Source organism: Zophobas morio, unplaced genomic scaffold (genome assembly GCF_036711695.1).
Source record: "Zophobas morio isolate AGI-343-1 ecotype UQ-CSIRO unplaced genomic scaffold, CSIRO_AGI_Zmor_V1 ptg000024l, whole genome shotgun sequence".
Taxonomy (NCBI): domain Eukaryota; kingdom Metazoa; phylum Arthropoda; class Insecta; order Coleoptera; family Tenebrionidae; genus Zophobas; species Zophobas morio.
Genome location: NW_026972129.1, coordinates 4,405,463 through 4,424,629, shown reverse-complemented (window position 1 = coordinate 4,424,629; position 19,167 = coordinate 4,405,463). Strand labels below are relative to the sequence as shown.

General features: G+C 33.9%; 1 protein-coding gene and 1 long non-coding RNA gene across 2 annotated transcripts in view; both read right to left on the bottom strand.

Moving 5' to 3' along the window:
• LOC135134794 (zinc transporter ZIP11) overlaps positions 1–19,167 on the bottom strand; it is a 195,063-nt gene that overhangs the window by 29,390 nt on the left and 146,506 nt on the right. Inside the window, exon 6 of the mRNA XM_064063627.1 lies at positions 11,504–11,602. Coding sequence (XP_063919697.1) covers positions 11,504–11,602 — 99 coding nt within the window. The remainder of the gene's footprint in view (positions 1–11,503; positions 11,603–19,167) is intronic.
• On the bottom strand, positions 3,212–5,290 carry LOC135135423 (uncharacterized). Its single transcript, XR_010281537.1, has 4 exons — positions 4,822–5,290; positions 4,226–4,772; positions 3,857–4,171; positions 3,212–3,804 (listed from the first exon to the last, which is right to left on the bottom strand). It is a non-coding gene; the product is annotated as an uncharacterized LOC135135423 (long non-coding RNA).

Sequence of the window (19,167 nt, the reverse complement as noted above, 5' to 3'; positions counted from 1 at the left end):
GAACAATGATTAAAAATAGTACATCATTTGTAGCTACTGATCATTGTGCCACAATATTTGAAATTTAATCATTTCATCACATATGGCTTGTACATTAATCAAGAGATAATCTTCCTGATTTCTAAAAATTTCTGGATCTTCTCCACCTATAACTTTTACTATTTCATTTTTTGTGTTCTATGTTAACAAAAATTCATATACCTGGTAATTTAATTTTTATATGTGCATATGCAGTCCAAGGCGCCAATGAAGTCTGGAAAACGAGCTAGATGAACAACAATCTTTCACATTTGCTTGCTCGTCTACAATTTGAGGCATCACAAAATTTTTTTGGTACAGTATAATCACTGCTCTGGGTACTCAAGGAATTCTTCTTTTCAAAAACAAAAGGATTTTCAGCACTCCAAACTCTATAATTTTGCGAATTAACGTAGCCATTTAGATGAAACCATGCTTCATCGGAAAAAAATGACAAATCCAGAATTCTGTTGTTGTTCATGTTGTTTTGAAACCATTCACAATATGCAACACAACGAGGATAATCAGCTGGTTTAAGTTCATGGACTGACGATACTTTATAGGGATGCATATGTAATGTTCTTTTTAAAACTTTCTGACAAGTGGTGTATGGGATACCAGATTGCAAAGACAGTTTACTTAAAGATTTTTTTGTTCCCTCAAATCTTCGACGACCTCTTCACTAACTGGAGGCCTTCCTGGTGACTTGCCTTTAGACACATTTCCAGTGCTGTTGAATCGGTCAACGATTCTTTTTATGTGTGTCATTAAAGACTGTTCTTCAATGTTTAATTCTGTAAATTTTGCCAAACACTCATCCTTGCAAGCTTGAACAGAATACACCCATTCCCCGTCCGCATTTAACGTCCCATTTCGATAGCAAGACAACAATAAACGTATTTTGTTAAAGAGTGTACCCCATCTTAACCTAAAACAGATTTATTTGAAATATGAATACACATTAATTCATTTCTAGTTACCTCAATCGGTTTTCAATCGTTGTAGTTTTGATAAAAACTGGTTTAATTCAATTTAATTTATAACAAAGAAGACTGGAACAACAACAGAAGTAAACAAGACGTGCGTGGGAAAGTGTTATGACACATGATCAGTATGACATTCTTCTGACAGCAAAGCAAAACAAAAATTCCCCATAACTTTAGTGGACTATAATTAATAATTTTTTGAAAGTAAGAAGCGGCACATCAAAACAATTGCGTCAGCGCCTACTTCGACTACAATCATTTATGATAACCCTGTATTTACAAAGGATATTAAAAATAATGAATGCATGAACCTGTTGACATGTCTATCTAATTTTTTTATTATTATTTTACAAACCAACGATTTAATCTCCTCGAAGTTCGTATAACAGAATAACGCCATGATGGTGTTTGCATTACATATTAAAATTAAAATATTTATGCATTCAGAATTGTTGATTGTGCTTCAGGAGCGGATGAAGTTCTGTATAAATAGAACTTTACGCTAACTGTTCTTAACTATGGTGTGACCCTATGCTGTAATTCTGTTTTAAAAAACTGAAAACTACTCGAACTGGGAAATTAATTCTAGCTGACTACACATTATTTACTTCTAGCTAAATTTGTGGGATTTATAAGCAATTTAGAATTGTTTTCTTTGGCAACATTGAAGACTATCATTAAATATTGATAATTTTTTATACTATATTAACTAAAAAAGGAAAAAACCGACAACTTTATTTTTGGACAAGTACTATCGGTCATATTCAAGTCAGGTAAAATTGTCAGAATCAGCGTTTTGCGGTAAATGAAACATCGTAACATTCGTTAAAACATTTCTTTCATTGAGAGCGAAGGAGATGTTTAACGGCAAGAACATGGACCCGTTAAGCCGACACCTCACTATTGGCAAGTTTTATTCAAAAGTTAGCATCATGTAAATGTAGCAACAAATGCTTTGTTTTTTTTTTAAGAGACACGCGCGCGTTAAGCTAGTGCTAGTTTTCCAAAGTAATTTAATACCTTCTAGCTAGTACGAGTTTGCATAACAAACATATTAAAAAGGGAAAAATAAGTATCCCTTAGATATTTAAAAAATAACCAAACTTTGCACACAAGTATTTTGAACTTGGTTCTAGCTAATTTCGATAAAAACATGTTACTTTGACTTTATTTAAAACAATTTGACAGTGATGGTTCTTCCTGAAATTTGATTTCTTTAAAAAACTCGTTTCAGATATTCTTCACGTTGTCCCGGCCTATATGATACGTACCTAAAACCATTCTGGAGTAATTCACAATAAAATAAAGTTATAGTCAGGATCACGAAGCAATGCGTACACGTCACGGACTCTGTATGACGTCATGCGTCTACCACGTTTATCATACAAATGAATCGGTTTGAAAACTGTCAACAAACATGTCGGCTTGTTATTGTTTTGGTTTGTTCTATTTAGGATTATAGCATGAGAAGACCGTTAGTGTGAAGCAACAGTTAAGAAATAAGCTACACTTGCAGTGTTTCAGCACACAAGGGCATGCTGCAGGCTGCACAGATGCTATGAATTACAAACTCAGGCACAGGAAAGATCATGACTGTAACCCCTTTCACGTGTTCCTAGTCACTGAAGCCTGCCACTCACGTTCCAACGCCGCGGCACAGTTGTGTAGGATATGACGAAATTGAAGTGTTTTTGAACGTCTGTGTATGCGACAAGCAAATCGGTTGGATGTGGATGGTTGGTGAAGAAGTCTGTGTACAGCAGTACAATCGTATTGTACTGGATGGAAATTTGATCGTGTGGACAGTGTACGTTATACAAACCGTGAAAGCAGGTATAAAAGTCCATTTTCTTCGGACATGTTGCCACCACGATCGCAAATTTTTAACTGCAAGGTTGTAACGTGTGTGTACTGCTGCTTATCAGCAGAATTGTGCAGCAGTTGTATCTAATACAATTGTACCCCGGCGTTGGAACGTGAATGACTGGCTTTAAGAACGTTCATTTTTGCATTGACTGCTGGTAAAAATTGACAATTGGGTGTTAAACACATACTTGCAGGGTGGTACAAGGCTTCATACTGTACTTAAAGCTACCAACGAGAATGTCAACATACGTTTCAAACAGACAGCATTGAATTGTTGTGACAGGCTTCAAGTTAGAGAAATATTCTTACCGTCTTCAATGCCACAATGGCCACGTCACATCTACAGAACAAGTTACTTTATTGACATGGAACAGATACAAAAGTAAACTATAAATAATAATAACTATTGATGTTGCACAACGTCTTCGTCTGACCAGTGATCTGTATATTTGGCCAGTGAAGTGATAGTGTGATTATAAAAGACATCAGCAGAACATGCCGCTAGTACAATCAATTAGGATGGTAATGGAAAATAACCTACATGTTACAGTGGCTGAATGCCCTCTGCAGTATTAGAATCTTCACTGTCATAATCACTAAAACTATAATCTGAATCTTCGTTAATGTCGATTATAAACGGCACAATCTCTTCACGGTCAAATAATCCCACCACTCCCGTATTATTTTATTCATATGGTCAACAGTATTTTTCAACATTGTGGGCGTGACATGTGCTAACGCTTCTTTCCACATTTCCACGGAATTTTGTTTGACCATAACCATCACGCCCAATGTGTTTGGAATAATAATTTGTAGTAATTCCCCAAATATTTTCAATAGGGTTAAACACACAATGATATGGCGGAAAACGCAATACTCTATGGCCATTCTGTTGGCCCAATTCACGGCAACATACGTTTTTGGATGTTTGTTTCTGAAAAACATGATATTTTAAATGAAATGATAGAGAATAGTATATGCATTACTGTGCAACCAAATGATGAAGTTCCGTTTTTAACAGCTATGGATCTGAACTTATGTCATATTGTTAAAGCCGTTCACGAATTTCTGCTTTTTTCCATGAACCATTGGGACATTTGTTTGCAAGGGTACTGTGGTAGCTTGCATTGTCTATAATAATCAGTGACGGTTCTTCAAGATTCATGAGTAACTGAAACTACTTGAGAAAATTCTGTTGATTCATTTCGCCATGATAGTCTAGATTTTTGGTATTAGAAGAAAATACCAGCGCTGCTTCATCAATAAATCCATTGCTTGTACCTACATGTAATACAATATATCTAAAATATAGTGAGAAGAATAAATAACCAACGTGAAACTAACACATTACTAACTTTTCCCTTCTATTTTGAACGTCCTGATACTTTTGACACTATCGTCTTGCCATGGACCTAACTACCGAACCATTTTCAAATATCCATGTTTCATCAAGATCACATGGCAAAGGATTTGGGTTCTGCTGATTGTGCATGTATTCACGTAAGAAGTTTGTTTTTGCATGAATAACATGTAATTCCATAAGACGCTTCCGTACACTTGTTGGAGAATAACGAAACCCAATAGAGAATGTAAAATTCTTCCTAAAGAGCTCAGAGAACCCTCAAATATATGTTTCTTCTTCAAGCAGTCAAGTAATGACGATCGTGTAACATGTAAAATAATCGTTAGTATCTATAAGGCGTGCGCATCAAATTCATACTTTTTTCGACCATTCCATATAAGCATTCTCGAATAGCACACTGCTCCGAAGTGCTAATATCGCACACTTGCTTTGTTCGGGGGTCTCTATTTCTTGGGAGAATGTACACCTTCTCCGGTTTTTATTTGTTGTACCACGGAGTTCACTGTTCGCACACACACACCCAGAGTAGCAGCAACCCTCTGTACAATGTGACTGCATTAGTAATTGTAATAAAATACACCTACTTACGTCTTGAACAGCTGTTAGTGGTAAAAGAGGTCCCCCGCTATCGCGTTCTTTAGCAAAATAGTCCACTAAATTAGCGACCATTTGCTTTGCATCTTTGTGCAAGGGCTTCGGCATGGTGGAATGTTTACGTTCAAGCAAGCGACACGTACCACGGTACAGGACAGTTAACTTGGAGTTCTAAAAAGAACTGTTATAGTTCTGAAAAGAACTGATACGATTACACGAGCAGAAAAGTAGAAAAACGCTAAAAATCAAACAATAACACAACATAACCAAAGTTGACACCAATGACACTTGTGAAATCGATAAAACTTTAGCATATGTTTCGCTATCAGTCGTACCAATTTAATTTTCCCCAAATTGATCGATTTTGATCCGTATTGCCACGTATTGCGGCGCGTATTTTTGATTTAGTGTTGGTAACGGATCTACGTCATCCATGACGTGTACGCATTGCTTCGTGATCCTGAGTATATACGGTTTTATTAACGTATCTCCAGATGGGCTCACTGCGCAAAACACGTAATATAAATCAAGTAATAAAAGTATCAAAATTTGCCAAGTTTAAACCAAAGAAACTAATGAATTCCAAGTTTCAAATAATTCTTACCAACCCATTTGCTTATTTGTTGCCGGTTTTAGATTCACTCTAGTTGAATATGATGTTTTGTTGCAAACAAATCATTTTAATGGTGTTTAATTTAGCCTCACCATTTATTTTAAGAAATATTATAAACCTAGCCTCAAGGGTTTAAACACAGGAAGGAAAATTTGCTTTATTCTGTTTTTTATGCTGCTAAAATTATTTACAGCATTACACAAGAAAGAAAAGTTAAGAAAAAAGTGGAAAGCAGTCTTTTGGGTCAAACCTAATATTTTTATTTGCTACTGATAATAACGTGATAAAATTGTTTCTTCTTAAATTCAAAGTTCTGAATTTATTGTTTGCACGAATTACTTAATTGTGCTACGTTGTTGAAGAAAAATGGACTGCATCGGCAAAACAGTTTTAGCAGAAGTTGTGAAATTGTTATTTGTATATTTCAGGTATTACATACATCTACATATATATAAATTTATCCAATTTTTTTAAACATTGATAAGACGCTGACATTGACTTAATGATTACAAAGCATTGGTTAAAATTTCTTTTTATACGTATATACCTGTGGTTTAGGCTTTTATCTTTACGTTGGACATCCAGAATTTAGGGAGACAATCAAAATTGTATAACATTTTATCAATTAACTTAGAAGCTGCAAAAGCGGCGGATGTAAACTGCAGCGGTCTCTGTCAACTCCTGCAGTATGCAGGTATGTATGTAGTACCTGTACCCATCAAATGCGTTTTAAGCTTCGTAATTTTTTTTAAATATTACGTTTATTATTTACTAATAATTTTATTTATATTAATGATTTCCTAAAAGTGTCCTTGTTGGTATCTTCCAAACAATAAATATTGTTTCCGGGAACTATATACTAAGATAATACATTGGGGATTACTAGAAATATTCTCCTTTTTGATTTGGCAAGTGCCGCTGTTTTGCAGCAGACGCATCACACATCCAGATTTGCTACGACTTAGAAGAAATGAGTTTGAAGTAATCCTCAGTCATTGTAGATAAACGAGTGGACTCTAGCTGGTACCTGATTTTATTAACCGCTGTTACATGTTATTAAAATTGACAACAAGGGCTGGGGAGGATTAACGTATTAGTTTCATTGCAGTTTACATGTGGCCAAATTTTGCTAAGGGCTTAAGGTCATTGTAAGAATGGTAAATACATAATCATTATTTTAATAGGACTCATACGGCGAATGATTGACATATTTTCTCAACGTTTCATGATTTCAAGAGTACGAGATCTGTTTGTCTGCCTGTCGATTTTTTATTCGGTAGATTATCTCCGAAACTACAGGCCCGATTATTGTAAAATTTTATGTGTGTATGTTAGAAATATCGTGCAAATGGTAAGATGGTAAGACGCTAACCAAAATTTGTCTAACCATCCCCATCAACAATTTGATAACGTCATCTCAAAAGTTTGTTTAATAAATACCATTCAAATGTTATAAAATAACATAGACTTGTACCTGTGGCTTACGAATCTGCCTTGAGTTTTTTCCCTTGGTATCCAAATTGAATAACAACTTTTTGACTTTTGACACTAAAACGCAAGCGGACAGAACATTATTGACCGGAAAAAGCAATGTATAGCTGGTTGAATAGATTGGATACTGGGAACATTTAAACAATCGGAATTTAAAAGGTCAACCCCAGCGCACATGTTGTTTAACACTTTAAACATTAACCAAATTTTGACGGATTCACGTCTAATCTATATATATAAAAATGGATGTTGGTATATATATCTGTGATCGATAGACTCCGAAATCGTTTGACCGATCACCATGAAATTTGGCACATGTAAGTGGTTTTTCATGGAGAAGGTTTTTGTGGTATCCGCTTTGCTGTAACTAGCCACTAGATGGCGCTACAGCACATCAACTTCTACACCGTTCAACCGATTCTCATAAAAATTGGTACACGTCGGCATTTGACTATGGAGAATATTTTCGCCCTATCCATTTTGCTGTAACTCGCCACTAGATGGCGCTGCAACACATCAACTTCTGTACCAATCAACCGATCCTCATGAAAATTGATATACGTTGGTATTTGACCATGGAGAATATTTTCGCGCTATCGATTTTGCTGTAACTTGCCACTAGATGGCACTGCAGCACATCAACCTCTCTGTTAAAGGATTATGAACTTAGAGAATCAGCGGCACCCATATATCTAATACTACTATATTGCTATCAGGCCTTAAAAGAGTCCGAAAACACAACGGCAGAGCAATATATCCGACCTCTTTGTCTCTCTATAGTACCAAACAGTACTGCTCATATACTCGTACTTGCTTGATTTTTAGTCGATAACGTGACTAGATGTGTTTTGACATTTCATACGTTCGCTTCTATTTTGTGTACGTGCGCACAGACCCTCGGTACTTTTCTAGACAGAAAACAATATCTTCCGTCTCCCTTTGTCCGTGAACACCGTTTCTGTGTTACTTCTGAAGAGTTAGCAAGTATTAGATATATGGCGGTACCAATGACAGCATTGTTTTCGTTGGTATTACAACAAAAATCGTATTGACCGCAAAAGAAAATCATTAGTGATGTTCACTGTCTACAATCCTCAGTAATAACAAAGAGTGAATTACTAGAGATTATTGAAAATGCCACCCAAAAAATCAAACTGGGGCCCTACTCTTGACTTCGCTGAGTTTTCTCACTGGTGACAAAAGTCATGTGTTTAATTTCACTAATTTGATTAAGTGTCTACTCTTGACAACCTGTGAGATGATAAATCTCACCCAATGAGTTATTTCACCAAAATATGTGGCAACGCCGTGGGAATTAAAATGTATCGAACAAACGAGAAGCGAATAATTGACAAGTGACAAATTTTTTTGAAGTTCGAGCGCAAAAACTTTTAATTATTGAATACAATGAAAATAACGGAAATACAGAAAGACATCTTGGTCAAATTTGTGAAAAGTACTCAAGATTTGACGTCTGGGAAGTTTTCTCCAACTTTTACAACAAAAAAGACAGAAGAGTTGTGGATAACTGTTGGGCGTGCTTCGGCTTGTTCTTCTTGAGGCCCATGCACATAGTCATCAAATAATCCTTAAAATAAGTATTAAAATTTTCTGAATTGTTATCTAGACGATTTCAGTACTATCACGAATATTAATTTCTCCCAAATCTTCAGACGGAGGAATGTTATTTTGAATGCACAAATTGTGAAAAACCACACAAGCGTTTATAATTTTTCCGGCTACTTCTGGCATATAATGTAACACTCGATCTTTTAAACAACATCTGAATCATCCTTTCAATGAAGCATTGCATCGTTCTACAAAACTTCTTACTCTCTTATGTTGTACGTCAAAACGATACACAACGATGGGGGAGGTACACTGGCTATATGGGTACAGTCTATGCATCCTATTACTCCAGCAAATCCGAAATCGTTACAAAATCTATAAGAAAATCTTCTAGGTATAATTGAAGCTCTTGGAAGTTTCTGGGAAACTTAACCATTGCATTTAAAATATCTGGTCTATTCAATGCTTCTGTAACTTCTCGGACACTTCGGCTTAAACTTTGTTGGGAAATATCGATGATCGATGTAAGCATTGTATCCAACATCTGTCTGATACCAGCATAAAAACGCAAAGTTGCAAGAACCTAAAAATTTTAAGTAGAACCTGCATTCTTCTTAAATGTTTTTTTATAGAGTACCTAATATACTTAAATGAAGGCAGTTTTGTGACAGACATACTTAGATACCTGTGTATTTACAGCTAGATCTGTCGATCTTAGTTTTGGTCGCATATGTGGTTCCACAAAACTAACAATACTATAATTAAACAGTCTCTTATTAACCCTAAATAATTTGATAAATTGTTTTTCGGGCAATTCAGTTAAGGGATTGCCAGTTCATCGCGAAGCAGGTTCCAAATCCTCAACATCTTCGTTTAAAATATTTTGCATTACAAAATCATCCATTTTTTAAAAAATATTTAATCACCAAAAAAAAAAAAAACGAACCAAAATAGTAACAGCACACGTTAAAATATTTCAGAATGTAAAAAGCACACAAAAACATACAAATCCCTCCCAAAATGAGAAATCTCATCGAAAAAGTATCAACTGTTTAAAGTCACGCGTTTCCATGTGGATTTTCTCATCGCTGAGTTGAATCATTGTGTCAAGAGTAGACTTTTAAAAAATTTCACTAAAATTACGCCATTTTAGTGAAAAAAGTCACAAATGAGAAAACTCACTCGGTCAAGAGTAAGCTCCCTGATTCCGCGCATTCCAATGGTTCCTACTGATTTGCCCTTTACATTCAAACGACTACAGTTTCCTGTGCGTCTTGCTTTCGCGATGGTAATCAACAAAGCCCAAGGGCAGTCTCTGCGCGTTGCCGGATTAAATTTAGGAAATCCATGTTTTTCGCATGGTCAACTGTATGTTGCTTGCTCCAGAGTAGGAATTCCAAAAACTCTGTACGTCTATACACCAAATCGAAAAACCAAAAATATTGTTTACCCACTAGCGTTACGATAGATGTTAGTATTGATTAAAATGTGTTCAAGTTGTTTCAGTTATAGTGGACCAAAAGCTATAAGGTTATATGGCCATCATAAAATCATCCCATTGTGTCGAAGTTAAGTTGTTTACAATAGAAAAGGTTTTAGGGTCGTAAATAACGTGTCCAATGGAGCTCGACCGGCTGTTGTGGTTTCGTTCAGGGGCGACTTTCACTAAATATGTAAATCCACCACTCCCGAGGAGGGTAGAATAAGAACGGAGGGAGCATGTCGTATGCTTTCAATGGTACGGTTTTGGCCCAAAATCAACTACCGCAAACACCGTTTACGATCGATCTGTCGACTGTGCGCATGTGCGAGCTGGCTACAAACTCGAGAAAAGCCCATCGTACTCCATGGGCGTACCTCTCAGTTATTTTGTTCCATCACGTGCTGTGTATCTTTATACTTTGAGCCGTTTTGTTTTTAATAAATTCAACATGGTGAACTGCAATCTTTGTAAGTCGTGGAATGGTAGTAAACAATTTGTGAAAGACAGACTTAGTTTTCATAAGTAAGTAATAAATGTATAACTTGAGTAACTTTGCCCGCCACTGTTTAGCGATTCTCTCGAAACTGGGGGCGTGGTTTAGCCGAGCGCGTATTCCAAACACCGTCATAAACGGTGTCTAGATTTCGGACGGTCGGTGCCACATTTTTCGACCGTACTATCCCTCCGTTCTTATTCTACCCTCCTCGACCACTCCACTATTTCTTTACTACCTGCAGCCGCTGAGGGTTCCGAAATCACCACTCGTTTTGAAAGCCGGCCCTGTTAAATATGAACAAGAAATGTTGAGAAGACGATTTATTGCCAACCGGTAAGCTTAGTGCGAACCACACAAAGGGGGTACTTATTTGTGGTCAACTACTTTTATAATGATCATATAACCTTATACCTTTTGGACTAGCATATATAGCGAATAGAATAGTCAAAAATTTTGTTCATTCACGTGAATTACTAATACAAAAATGTGTACATTGTGTATACTAATGAAAATAAATGGAATAGCATCAATATGAGTTATCTTATTATTCAGTTTTCTACAACGCATTCTGCGCTCCAGACCATACATTTATATCCACATATATACAAAGTAAATATATACACAAGCAAGACAGCGTCTGCCGGGTTCCGCTAGTCTCCAATAAATCGCGTACAAGCATAGGAATGTAAAAAATTTATCATGTACGGCTTCTATTCGGTCTTTGTGTATCTGATAAATTGGCGACCAAACTGTGCACTCATATTCCAAGATAGAACAAATAAAAGATGAAAAGAAAACAGTACAATATTTTTGACAATACTACTTAATACTTATTGCCCCGGGAGACAATATACACCACGACGTGCAAACGTCAATCCTTATCATTATATGGTACATTTGAAAAAAGAAGCATGCTATCAGAGTTCTTAACGGAAAATTTCAAGGAGATCCAATACTCATTTCAAAATGTTCAATCATTGCCACTCTTACAATTTCAACTAAATAAATACAAAAAGATACTTGCCAAAAGCTTCTCCATGTTGAAAATCCCGCTGCCTGTAATGGTAAACTCACAGCTAATCCTTCGGGAAAATTTTGAATGCCTATTCCGATGGCAAGATTCCTGAAACAAATTGAAAATACATGAGATCAGTACAAGTTTAGTTATGTTCTTTAGAGAAACTAGTGTGAAAATTTAAATGATCTTATTCTTAAAAAATGTAGTGTTTAAGTTTTTATTTTTCAGGCTATAGTTTATTTAGGAAGGTTCTAGGCTTAAGATCAATTTATATAATGTTTAATTTCATGCTTTTGGCTTGGTCTGCAAAAAATGCTGCCATCCATTTTAGATAATAATTACCAAAACTGAAATGCCAACTATCACTTTAAAATGTGCACTGTATCACCTATGTATGTACCTCCATGTGTGATTTAATAATTTACTCTTATATTATGTATATGTTTGTCATAAAACAAATGGACTTTATAACTTTACAGTTTATGCTAGAGATTACATATTTATTCAAAATCCTCCAGGAAGTTAAAGACATAATCTCAGAAATTAGTGAAAAAACCTTATTGAAAAATATATCTCGAGATTCACTTTGGCCTCAGTGTTAGTAATGGCTCTTTCAATTTTTTGAAATTCAAAGAAAACAGTTACACTCTCATTACTATGTCGTACATTGTAAGCATTCAAAATAATACATTTATGGGTGTAGGGTAAAAAAAATCTTCTCAAACTTTAAATCGCTATAGATCAATTTAGCTGACTGGTTACGTTATGCTATTTTTTGACAATTATCAAACATTGTTATTGCTAGTTATTGGAAGTTTCAATATTTTCTATGATAATGGAACACTTAAATGAAAATGTTCACCGAAATGTGTTTGCCAAATTTTATATAGACCATTTGCACTTAAAACAGTCCTTCACAGTGAATCATTTTTTCTAAATGGGGATATCAAAAAGGCCAACTTATAGTATCGTAGAAGTCTAGAGAATGGCAATTCGATAGAAAGACAGACGGAGAGTGAAATGTCAGCAAAAAAAACAACCCAGAAGAAGAGAGAAGCCTTGATCAGTCAGAGCCAGGGTAAACTTGAAATTTCACCAAGAAAACTAGGACAGAAATTTACAATCCACAAAAAAGTACGTTAGTAACATACTAAGGGAGAAAAAACTCATACTTTCAAGGAGAAAAATCAGCTCCCAAATATTCAGAACAACAAAAAATTGCAACAAAAGCAAAAATGAAGAAATCTTTCTGAACCATTACACAGCCAACGTTATTGATGCATTTAAAGAATTAAACACTCAGTTTATTTCCAAAGACAAAAATGTTCCGAACGTTCGACAATTGTATCAATTGAACACTTTTGGAAAAATCCAAAGATGGATTTGTGTGAAATTGGGTGCGAAGCCTTCAAACAGACAGAATTAAGCGGTGTATTTGCTGAAAATCGGACAGACAAAAATATGGGTTTCACAAATTTAACGCCCCGTATCAAAAAAAAAAAAAAAATCGCGAAAAAAGGAGATATGGTGCAGATTGTGTTCTTTTAAGTTGATGTTATAAATGTTAACAATCACATTTTTAATTCGTCATTTAAAAAGAAAGTTATGCTAGTTTGAAACTACAACTTGTACAGATTTTTTGTCACCACACTCTTATATCCATCAAAAAGGTGACGACACAACTGTAAAGAAAATATGTCGTCGATAGTGGCCAATATACGCTTCTATGAGGATCTTGTTTCTTTTGTTATTATTAAGATACATTTTCAATCATATTTAAACAAGTTTTTTTATGTTTTGTCTCAACATTATTTTGTTGTATTATAGTATATTAAAATTTATGAGCGACGTCAACAATTTTCTTTAAGTATAAATAATACTTTCTTGTTATCTAGCTCATTTACTGGTATCATAAAAAAAGCAAACCAATGTTAAAATTTAGAACCTGTAGGAAGAATATCTGCGTGGGGCCCCTCAATGAGGAAGAACATTTCCCCCAGGAAGTTAATATTAAACTCTACATCCTTTATCTTTAAAGTACATATAGATGAATATTGCATAACTTTTGTAAATTCATTTATTATTACGGTAATAAAAAATGTGTTAATTAAGAAAAATGTTAGCGGCAGCATTTTTCATGATTCCAAATTACAGCGTTCACAATGATTTTAAATTGCTTATAATTAACGCGGCAAATCTTATCATTCACTGTTTCTCAATTACTTCATCAATTGACAGTTTTGGGAATCCAGTAAACACAGATATATAAATGTGTTAGTGACTGAAAAAAAATATGTATAAGTACGTAGTCAAAGTTCACATGATTTAAATGTTCACCATAAGTAACTGATAATAGTACTTGATTTTTTAATTTGCCCACTTTAAAATATGTATAATTGTTTACGAACAGTGCAATATTTACTTTATTCTATGTTAGTTCATCACTTCCATCATGGGTTTTAAACGCAGCTTGAAATACAATATGTATATGTATTTATTTACATTTTACTTCGACAATTTAACTGAAGTACATATGAAAAATGCCCTGCAATTTGTTTGCTCATTTTGATAACGGTCAAAAAAAATAATAAAAAAGCCTCCATAAGTCTAAATTTTAATTATTTTTGGTTACGCTGCGATGTTGTTACCTTTTTTCTTAAATTTTGAGAATCGGTCACAAAATCACAAAAATCCAGTTTTCTTAAAGTTAATATTGCCAATAGGTCTCAGAATAGACAATTCTCATCCTTTGTTAACATGTTAATTTTTTTTTCATAAAGTAATAAAAATCGATTGTGTGAAGAAAAATTGTAAAATTGTGTGGTAAACACGTGTTTTGTGATTTTGGTTAAGAAGCGGGATTCCTGGGACACTTTAATTGAATGTAATGACATTATTACGGCAATTTTAGTAACCTGGGAAATTATTCATTACACACCTAGGGCAGTAATGAAATGAACTGTTTTGAGTGCACTTGGTCACTGACCGCGACCCTTTAATAATTCAGCATGCATCAGCTTTCCTGTCGTAGATTCATATTTTTTCAACATCTTTGAATTCTTTGACAATTGGGCATGACGTGTAGTAAGAAAAAGTAATTTTTGAATTTTATTCATAAACTATTAATAACAATAATTGTATCAATCATTATAAGTAAAACAGAACCATGTTATAATTAATTAATGCGCAACTTCATGCGTTGTGTTTTTCAAATCAAGAGGCATTAAAGATTCAAACTCGAAATCACATTTTCTAATTGGGCTGCGCCCTTCAGTGAACTAACCATCTTGGCTGTAAAGAAACATTTTCCGCCTCGACGTGTAGTCTACTATTACGTGAAAAACTAATTTACATATACGATAATGCTTTTGCTTACACTATTATGTAAGGAAAACCAATATAAATCTGTATTCAAACCTCTTTATTATGGCAAAAACACCGCTGAAAAACTGAACATTAAATACAAACGCAAATGTATCACTTACACATCCGTGTGCATATTTTCACACACCATTCTTGGAGAACGTACATTCATATTGCCAAACCCAAATTCATTGGAGTGACAAAGCGTAAAGGTTTTATATACGGTAGTTTAAAAATATGTATATTCTAAGAAATTACGGTAAAAAGGATACACCACAGACAACTAAAAGTGATTCATCGACAGAATACAATATCAATACACCAAAGTCCAAACTGAAGGACGTTTATTAGAATTTATTATAATTTATTTAACAGGCGTTTAAACAATCTCAAACGTATTAAATTTTAGAAAAAATTTAAAAATGCATTCGTTGTGATGAAAATACAGAATAGCAATATTTAAGTAAATAATAAATAAAGCTGTAGACAGAACGATGAAGTTTTTAGTAACAACAAAAAACACAATAGATAAATGAAGAAAATAATAAAAACACGCGACTCCTGAAATATAATAAAATTAATAAGTGACACTTTTGAAACATTTGACTTTCTGTAAGTGCAACATTTAAGAAGTTAACCAATGTTAAGCTTAAATTGCCGTAGTTTTTTTAAATTTTATAATATTTATTATAATAATTATTATTATTTAAAAAGTAAAATTTATCAGATTTCGTTGATGTTCCACCTATGGTTTTAAACTTGTGTGTGTTTTGAATTAATATATTGCTATACAAGGTTATTCACGAGAACCTCCTCGCCTAAAAAATTCAAAACACAACCAATAATACAATTACGTAGCAGTCTTTGATATTTACTACAACTATTTTTTTAATGGTAAAACATAGCTGTTTAGTTTTGATAATTTGGAAATAAACGTCAATTGTTAGGTTAAAATAAAAAAACAAACAAATTCAAAACAAGAGCGGCATCTCCCGCACGGCAAGTACATAACCATGGAGCACTCACCATATGTCCAAATCATATCAGTCTTTTACACTCTGCAATAATTGTGACGAAATGTCAGTATTAACATGATAATATTTGACATCAAACAGATATTTTATATATATTTTTTTTAATGGCATGAAATATCAAAGATAGTTTTAAAGTTGTAATGTTGTATTTCTGGTTGCGTCTTGAATTTTCTGGGTGTCGAGCTTGTCGTCAATAAGTCTGTATTTGGTTCAAAATTTGTCAAAACATGGTACCAAAGTGATTCCCTTAAAGAGGAATGTTTCACTTTCTACTTCCGTGCAACAGATATAGGAAACATTGTTGTAGTTTTTTTTGATCAATGTTAATTTAATGCATTTTTTTGTACTTTCTTAGAACATCGAAATGAAAATGCAAAATTCTGACAAGATAGTAAAGTTATGTTTAGGAATACACATCAAAATCAGTATACTGATCTCCAGTAAACAGCTGACGATGTCATTTTAAGGATTAAGTAAAGTTTATGTTAAACATGCACTTTCTTTATGTATTAATTTTCTACGCATACTCTTTTTTTTTGATAAACCATTATAAGTAATACTACAAAATTTAATTTCATTGAAAATTATGGAGATACTTACACAACAGTGGTCTCAAGAAATACAGTAAAGTGATTTGATTAAAATGTATATAGATTACTTCCTTAAGCAAAATGATGAGATCACTTTATTAAAAAACATATTTAACTCCAAATTGGTATTATTCCTGTTTTGCGATTCAATATTCCTGGAAAAAAGATTTCTGGAGCACAAGCAATAGAATATTCGTGTCTTCTATTAGCAAATATGATTTTCAACCTCGTTTTCAGTTGTTTGACAAATTTTCCGTAGAAAGTGACCACTAAAGAGTTACCTTACTAACTCGAAATGCTAAACCACACAATGAAAGTGTTGTTGTTGAAAGCATTGAACAGTAGTAGTAAGAGTAGAAGTAGTACCTTATACGCTTAAGGAAAACATACGAATAATAATAGTAAGTTACAAATTATCGGTAATAACTCGATGGGTTCCATTTTTTATCGCAAATATGTGTACTACTAATTGTTGAACCGAATGATTGCATTGGGTGGAAACAGTAAGTTACTCCTTGAACTTTTAGAGTTAGTAATTTTATCCTTTAGCGATATAAACCAGACGAAGGTTTGGAAAGTAGTTGTTTCCACCCTGGTTTGGTTCAGTTAATTAGTGAGCAACAAAAAATGTAGCCCATGTAATTTAAAATTAAGTAATTTATTGCACAATAGGGTTCAATTCGGTCACTAGATGCAAGATGCGACACTAAGTGCCCGCTTCCATTTCTTATTAATATATAATTATTAAAGATAGAAAAAAGTTACAGAACAAAATTGTTAGAATCTTTAACAAGCACACATTAAAATTATTTTTATTTTTGAACAATACAGAGTGTCTCCAATTTTCTTCAAATTTGTTTACAATAGAAAGATTCACACAAAAAGTGGCGATAGAGTTATTTTCAACATATATGATGCAATATTGTGTAAATGGATAAATAAAGGTACCTGGTGTTTTGTTCTAGTCTCACCAAAACTAGTTCCTAGTATACAGTGTTTTTTAATAACTATTTATTTAATATTTTTTTAAATGTCATCAGTTTTTTGGAACAACGTGCATTTTGTGTTTGTGTACTTTGAACACAAATCAGTTGGTAGCTTTTTTCTTTGGAGCACTGAAATTATTTCGACCAATTTTGTTGTGAAACTGTTTTTTCTATATACAGGGTGATTCACGAATAGTGTCCGTTTTAAAAATTGTGTTTATGCAACCCAAAATACATTTTCACAGATTGCTTTGCGAATTATTCATTTGAATAATTTTTTGTTATCAGAGTTATCCAATTTTGAGAAACGTCATATTGATTAGTGAAGTTTCAAATAATTACTGTGATCTAAAATGTTTGCAAACGACGAAAAAACCGACATGATATTAATATTCGGAGAATGCAGAAAAAATGCAAAAGCGGCAGCTAATTTATACAGAGCCAGATACCTCAACATAAGGGCTCTAAATAGCAAAGTGTTTCATCGATTAGAACCAAAACTACGAGAAAGTTGGCCGCCTATTAAAAAACCGAAAGCTCGAGTTGCTACTAAATCCCAAAACGAAATAGAAGTCATAAGAGCATTAACAGAAGATACACATGCAAGTCAACGGACAATTGTAATAACTGTGGGAATTAGTCAAAATTTGGTATCGAGGATTTTGTGTGGCAATAAATTCCACACGTACCAGATTACATTAGTCAAAGAATTAAAAGAGACTAATTATTCTAAAAGACCTCAGTTGTATGCCTTTTTTCCTGAGAATCTGAGAATTAATCCCAATTTTTTAAACTTTGTTTTATTCAGTAATAATGGTGGCGTTAACAAGCACAATCTTCATTATTACGCTTATGAAAATCCTCGATGGATTCGTATGGGTCGTTTCCAAAACGTCATTTCGACGAACATTTGGTGTGGAATTGTTAGAGGAGTTGGAAATTGACACAAGACGTCAGATGTGGGTTCAGCAAGATGGAGCTCCATGGCATTTTCATCCCATTGTGCGCAACTATCTTAACGATAGGTTTGAAGATAGGTCGATTGGTAGAGGCGCAGAACATCCGTGACCCCCTCGTAGCCCTGACATGACGCCGCTGGACTATTTTTTATGGGGATTTGTAAAGGCAAAAGTATGAATTTACAACTGATATTTTGAGACGTGTTCGGAGATCTTTCTTGAATCGCCTAGGAGTTTGTGAAAGGAGCGCTGGTGCACATTTTGAGCATTTATTGCATTAGTTTTGTAATTCTATGATTGTTTTTCCGTATTAAAATGTATTTTTTTTTCTAAGTTCAATTTGCTGACAATTTGAAAAATATTTTTGACACATTTGATGTTTCTCAAAATTGAATAACTCTGATATTAAAAAAAAATAATTCGCGAAGTAGCCTGTGAAAATGTATTTTGGGTTGCATACACACAACTATTACAGCGGACGCTATTCATGAATCACACTGTGTATTAAAATTTTATAAACGCCATTGTTTTTAGCTTTAAGAAAGAAAGTTGAATTTAGTACGTAGAAAGATGACGCATATATGACGACGGCGTGGCGACGCATACCTATATTTTTTTTTAATTGCACCGCATATTTTTTTAAGGATTTGATAGACCGTTAAATTCCGATTGCAATGATACGCAACACTTGGATATTTATCTGATTTTCAGTTGATAAAAGAATACAATTTAGAAAGA